Source organism: Hyalella azteca, unplaced genomic scaffold (genome assembly GCF_000764305.2).
Source record: "Hyalella azteca isolate HAZT.00-mixed unplaced genomic scaffold, Hazt_2.0.2 contig12749, whole genome shotgun sequence".
Lineage (NCBI taxonomy): Eukaryota > Metazoa > Arthropoda > Malacostraca > Amphipoda > Hyalellidae > Hyalella > Hyalella azteca.
In genome coordinates this window covers 1-7,321 of record NW_025942697.1, presented here as the reverse complement: position 1 = coordinate 7,321, position 7,321 = coordinate 1, and the positions used below count along the sequence as shown (strand labels likewise).

The 7,321-nt window shown below is 33.6% G+C and overlaps 1 protein-coding gene across 1 annotated transcript; it reads left to right on the top strand.

Moving 5' to 3' along the window:
- Positions 1–101: 101 nt before the first annotated feature.
- LOC108677958 (SWI/SNF-related matrix-associated actin-dependent regulator of chromatin subfamily E member 1-related-like) lies at positions 102–4,199 on the top strand (the record flags this gene model as incomplete). The annotated part of the gene is made up of 4 exons (XM_018166277.1): positions 102–209; positions 2,249–2,407; positions 2,606–2,768; positions 4,144–4,199. Coding segments are annotated over exons 1-4 (486 nt in total), but the record flags the coding sequence as incomplete, so codon positions are not given.
- Between the last annotated feature and the right edge of the window lie 3,122 nt (positions 4,200–7,321).

The following is a 7,321-nucleotide window of genomic DNA, read 5'->3' as shown; positions in this document are numbered from 1 at the left end:
CCCCCTAACAGAGTAGAGGGAAGAATAAGAGTTGCCTAACCCCCTAACAGAGTGGAGGAAAAATAAGAGTTGCCTAACCCCCTAACAGGGTGTAGGAAAAGATGGTGTCAACTAAGGCCATAGCCGCCAGGCAGTTGGCTCTTATAAAGTTACCAATCATGCAAGCTGACCAAGGATCTAGCACAGTGTGTGAGGGCGGCCAGTGGATCGTAATGGGAAGGTGGTTAGAGTTCTGGTTTGATATGTATAACCCAAGCTGAGTATAGGAGGAAATGTGTGCTTATTAAAGATCTATTAGAATGGTGCAGGGTGGGATAGTGAGTCATAATTGAGTGAGGATTCCAAAGGGAGAGATAATACGGAGAGAGAGGGAAAATTGTCTATGATGACACCTCATTCCACTGTTCTATAATCTTTTATGAAAGAAAAACAGAATTTGTGGCAAGTGTCAAGTTGTGTAGTCCATCACGAGGCAGTGCCATGAATGGCAAAGATGTTTATTGAGTCTGGAAAATATCTAGGAAGGCAAGAGAAGGCTGGGAAGATGTAGAGGTTAAAAATACATGGTAGTGAAGCTGTTGCCTCTATGAATGTGTTGCTATTTAAGAAAAAGCTAATGTCCTGCAGAATATGGAATGTCATGGCGGACCAATGTGAGTTGGTTGTTAATGTGACCTATGAGCCCTTTGAGGAAAAAATTTAACTCAGTACTCACTGCAGTGAGTGACAGAGAGCGCATTTTCTTGTCGACAAAAACTTGAGGTCACGGACGGATGGACAGATGGACAGACAGACGGACATGGCGAGCACAATAGTGCATTTTTTCCATAAATGAAAAAATGTGCTAAAAAGGGGGTGGAATGTGGCTGCAAGTTTTTTAAGAGGAGACAGGAGACAGCTGCGACAAAAACTTGAAACAACCATGATGAGCTGAGGGATATGCAATAAATAAGGGCATAAATCATTGGTGATTTAATGATACAAACAAATGCAGAGGAATGGATTACAGTAGAAGATTATTGAAAACACAATTTTTAATGCAAATTGGTACAATGAGATAGATGAAGTTATTAATTGCTTTGCCAATATATCCATTGCCTCTTGCTAGGTAAATTCATATAAATGGTATTAAGTTGTATTATAAAATATGGGGGAGTAATCAAACAATTAATGCTATGGTGGAGGATAAAATGTGTGGATCAGAATTAAATGGCTGAAAGAGCTTTACTTCCCAAGCATTATTGCAGAGTAGAACTTTGTTCAATTCTAAATATCTTTGGAACATATTAGTCGTGGACTTGATTGAAATTGAATTATTACATTGTAATTGGTTCCTCAGGGGGTTAAACAACCTTATTGAATTAGAGTGAGAATTCATTCTGATAGTGCTTGTTTTGGAAGAATGATAATTATTTAATTAATGCAAACACAAGCATAACACAGAACAATTAATAAATTTGTCAGGAATTTCATTCAGTAATAAATGATACTACAATAAATAAGAACCAGAATTCATACAACAATGGGTTTGAAACAATAGAAAATATGTTCAACTCTTTTATATGAATACCAGGAAAATTATATGTATTTGTTTAAATTGTAAGTTCAATTGAAATTTGACATTATTGCACCAGCAGGCAGCTTGCAGTTATGACCATCGCACTCAACGTGTCATTCTAGAGTGGTTGCATGGATTACATGTGTGATCCATGCAATTGAGGTTGTAACTAGATTTTGTTTATTATATTTAAAAGAATGAACTATATTAATAGGATTCTTACTCAAATAAGGCAAGGATTGAAGCTTGGATATTTTTTCTCAGTTGTTGAATGGCATAACTCTGTGTGCCACACAACCAATCTGTTCAGTTTTAGCACACAACCACTGTAGGATTCAGAGTTTTAGAAAGGCCTGCTGAATCATGTCAAATTTCAAATTAGGTTCATGAGATTGGTACATGCCTGCAACAAGATACAGACATACGAGTCAAATTAATATGTTGATGACAATGTAGTACTGGTACTGCACAAAATGGCCAAAAAATTTTTATGGAAAATTGAAATAACCTGTGGATAATTTCTATATTTTTTGGCAAAATTTATCCATACTTGGAGAAATCTTGAATCACTGTCAAAATTTATGAGCTTGACGTCATCAAGCTCAAATTATAGCTTGATGACATCACTGATTTTACTAGAAACCATTTGTGATATTGTTGAAGTTTCCTTATATTTTTTCTTTGCTGCAGTGCCTGCCAGTAAAGAGACGTGGAGGATGGCCTAAAGGAAGGAAAAGGAAACCAGAAATTCCTGGCGCTAAACCTCCTAAAGCTCCTCAAACTGCCTATGTCCTTTTTCTGGCTGATAGACGCAAGTTTTATGATCCCCGCAAATACAGCTTTGGAGAGGTGCATTTTGACTACTCTGGTTGAGTTCTTGCTATAATTATAACAACATAGACATTGAGAATTTTCAGCATAGATCATGTATTTAAATGCAGTGCCACTTTAATTTACTTTTATATATACTGTTGAGTTTGATTAGCTCAATTTTACTCCAACAACATTAATTCAATGTGCTGTAAGTATTTTTAATTTATGCTTCAGATTACCAAACTTGTAGCAGCTGAATGGAACTGTCTAGCTCAGCCTCAACGAGATGTATACGAGAGGCGCTGTGAGCAAGAGAAGAACAGATACCGCAATGAACTCCAAGCGTACAGGCAAAGCCATGATTTTCAGCTCATCATGCGAAAAAAACGACTGAAGCGTGAGTTATGATTTTATTTGATTTTTGAGCTGCTGCATCTTTGGTTTGTGAGTGATTTGATTAATGTACTCTTGATTAATACTGTTTTCTCATTGAAATCTTTTTGATTCCCCACAAGTTACATAAGTTTTACTTTTTCTAGTGAAGCAATTATATTATCAACAATTTAGGTTCAGGTTTACTAATATGGCTGAGTATGAAGGTTCCAACTCCAAACAAAACATTTATTTCATTATCTTATGTAACAGCAATAGATTTGGAACTATGATGAAATCCCATGCATGAAGATATTAACTTTCGTGTAAATATTTGAAAAATTAGTTTTTGATTGATTTACTATTTGGTTTGTGTGCATTGTTTGAAAGCTTGCAGCTTCAGTAACAGTTTTGGTAAAAACCCTTGTACGTGAACTGAGTGTTTAATCATGTCATTAGTATGTATAGAAATTCTATGGTAAGAGGAACACATATCAATTGTTTCACTCAACTTATATGGAATGTTTTTATTCAGTTGAATAAAGTATTTTTTAGGTTTCAAAATAGCCTAAGGAAGGATATTAATTTAAACTAAAATTGCTTAATTTAACTTGGCTTTGATCATCAAATGAGTATAGAACTATAATTTATTTCCTTTTATTAAATATGGAGAAAATTTCATTATGTGATTTCTGGAGGAATTATTTACATTATTACATTTTTTATTCACATTATTACAACAGAAGGGGGCAAATTTTCATTTATTAAATGTATTTTGAACCTTAAATAATTTTATTTCTCTCACAATTTCATATAATTTGTCTATGCAATATTATTGACTGCCAAGAAGCTCATGAAGCTTCACCCCTGGCTGATTCATAGTGACATAACATAACATAACATAGTGATGTCAGCCCTGAAGCGTAGGCCTGATGTGGCCTGTTGCCGATTCTTTTCCTTTTCGTGCCTTGTTCACAGAAGATCTAATATCGTGTCATTTGACCGGATCTTTTCATGACTGAAGATAGTTTCAAGTAGCTACTAGACTTCCACGGGGTTCGATATGGTGCTAGGCATTTCAAATCTGAACATATATTTTTCATAACATATTGATCTCGGCGCTGAAGCGTAGGCCTGAAGTGGCCTGTCGCCGATTCTTTTCCTTTTCGTGCCTTGTTCACAGAAGATCTAATATCTTTCATTTGACCGGATCTTTTCATGACTGACGACAGTTTCAAGTAGCTACTAGACTTCCACCGGGTTCGATATGGTGCTAGGCATTTCAAATCTGAACATATATTTTTCTATAGCTTTATCTAGTCTGTTCTTGAACGCATTCATGCTATCAATAGAAGCAACTAATTTTCCCCCAATGTTTGAATGAAGTTCTCACATTTTAGGAGCCTTGAGTGGGAGAAACCCTGAGGACTCTTCTGACTGCACTGATGGGCCAGAGGTGAGATGTTCATGTGAAATGTTATTGACATAATAATCCATTTATATAGTTTTCATCAATGTGCTTGTCTAGGGTATTTAATGCACAAGTTTTATTTCTTATTATTATTTTACCTCAATTGCAATGGACTGTCTGATTGAAGAGGATTCTCTAAATTCTATTTCTTGTTGCATGCATTTGAACACAATCATTTATTTGTTGAAGAGAAAACTTAACACTATAAAGTTAAAGCTAAATGACAAAGTTATAAAGTTAAATAACACAGAGGTCATTTAACTTAAGCACTTGTGCACAAAAATTTATCACTTGATGCCATTCTCTATGTTCCAGCATTTGCGCAGAGCTGAAATTTTGCCCCATTATAGGATCTGATTTTAGATTGACAAAACATGAGTCTTGTTTTCCAAAATTTCCCATAGGGAAACAACAAATTCTCAAGAAGTGTGATTTTAAAATATACCTAACCTATGAATCAACTGCCGCTCAAAAGCGTCCCAAATTTGGTCTATTTTTTTCTCCCCTTGTGCAGCAGGCTCTGAAAATCTTGTGTACTGATCCACTTAAAAAAAATCTCAGTAAAAAAAGAGAATTTTTGAAAATTTTTGTAGCATTGAGCGAATGGTCTTCCATATTTTGACAGAATGTTGAGAATTTTGACCTCTTTCTTACTGTTGTTGTTTTACCCAATTTTCATGGTTGGTCGCCAAGCAATAATGGAAAGAGAAAATTTTGCTAAAAAAAATTTTTTAACATAAAAAAGTGATAAGGGTCCATTGAGATTGTTTTCTTTATTACACATTTAATTCAGGAGATATGGGGAAAAAATTAATTTTTGTGGGGTTTTTTCAACAGTCCAGCAGCAATAACTGAACTGAAATTGGTGCCGGTTGTTGATTTCCTATTTGGTTTTCATTATTTTGATTTTTTGGAATTTTTAGGAAATCTCTACTACAGGTTGAGGTATATATATATATATACAGAGATTAGTCAAGTTTCTAAATTATTCAAAAGTGATTTATTTCTTTCATATTGCTGGAGTTGTGTTTGACTTGAAATAACATGATTGCAGAATGAACTTATCATTTATGAGGGCTGTTTGATATTAGGTTAGATTACATTTAGTAATTACAAAGCATTAATTGAGTTGTGTTGATTGACTCTCAAGTGTAAAGTTAAGAGTTATTAGCCAAATAATGTTCAATATGTGGCGTTGCTTTCTTGAGTCCTGCAGGCATGATTGATGAGTGATATAGATTTTATGTATGTGAATTTATTGATGGCCTAATGAATATTGATTTTTTATGTGATTTTATGTATTTATCTGAGGATAAGGGACGGGTGGGTATGAAAAAGTTGGATGTAGTTGTTGTGAGGGATTTGTTGATGATATGTGGAGAAAAATGTGCTGGTGAGTCATGTCATGTTATTCTAATATAATTCTTAGTATATATTATGAAGTGTTTTCATGTGAAGTGTGTTTGATGATATGTGTTGGTTTGTTGAATATGGAGGGATGTGCGGTGGTTGGTTCCCTTTGTTTGCTGGTTGAATGTAAAATGTTCACACATGTCTGTGTTTTGCTGCAGCACTTAATCTCTTATTCTTCTTCTTCCAAATTATATTTTGTATTCATGACCAGACATGAACATTTATTGAAAAAAGCCATTGGTTGCAACTATGGCCATAAATAACTTCATATTTCCACAAACAATGCTTCTAATAGGCAATCAGACATGAACACTAGTTTGTTATTAATATGGTTTGACTTATCAAGTCTAATTTAAATGGTGGTTGTTCTAGTTCAAAATATTATTATGTATTTAGCTGATAATATCTAAGCCCATTTAAGAATGTTAATGACCTTGTACGAGTTAGTGGAGGTTTCATGTGTCTAATGCAACATATGAAGCAGCATTTGGTTGCCAGGACGATGCTCCAGAGGAGCTTAAAAATAAATAGTATTATTAAATGAATATTTGAAAAATAAAAAGTATTATTAATCATCTCTACGGCCGCCCCCACAACAGGGTGGGTGTTATGTGTGCTGTATTATTAATTTTAAAAATAAATAGTGTTATTAATTGAATATTTAAAAAAATAAAAGAGTATTATTAATCATCTCTCCGGCCGCCCGCACAACAGGGTGGGTGTCATGTGTGCAGTATTAATAATTTTAAAAATAAAGAGTATTATCAATTGAATATTTTAAACATAAAGAGTATTATTAATCATCTCTACGGCCGCCCCCACAACAGGGTGGGTGTCGTGTGTGCTGTATTATTAATTTTAAAAATAAAGAGTATTATTAAATGAATATTTTAAAAATAAAGAGTACCGGTATTATTAATTGAATATTTTAAAAATAAAGAGTATTATTATTTGAATATTTTAAAAATAAAGAGTACCTATTATTAATTGAATATTTTAAAAATAGAGTATTATTAATTGAATATTTTAAAAATAAAGAGTATTGTTAAGGACTTTCTTGTTGGCTAGTCCTTTGGGAACGTTTAGCGAACTATTCATAGACGCGCCATCATGGCAGGGTAAAAAACGAGTATTCCATGATGTACGGTTTCTAGAAAGGAAATGACAAATATACATAAGATATATATACAAGACAAAATATACGCTAATTACATGAAATATATGAACCAAGATAAAGCAATAATTCAGCAGGATAATCAATAATTCACGAAAACAAACGATAAATTGAACGAACCGAATAGCTTGGTTCCCCTGGTAGTGCAGGCATCCGTAATCAAGGGCTAACAATGAATGCTAATGACGCTAGTGAAATCAACTGCGTCGAGTAGGCTAATTCTATAGCTACAAGTTTCAGAAAAAGGGAAAATGGCGGCTACAAGTATTATTATTTGAATATTTTAAAAATAAAGAGTATTATTAATTGAGCATTCAATTATAATTTTTTTGATAGTTTTTCTTCTGCATAGCTGTAAGTATTATTAATTGAGCATTCAATTATAATTTTTGTACAATAGATTTTCTTCTGCATAGCTATGAGTTTTATTAATTGAGCAGTCAATTATAATGTTTGTATGATAGTTTTTCTTCTGCATAGCTGTGAGTTTTTTCATCATTATACTTATGACCTACTGTAT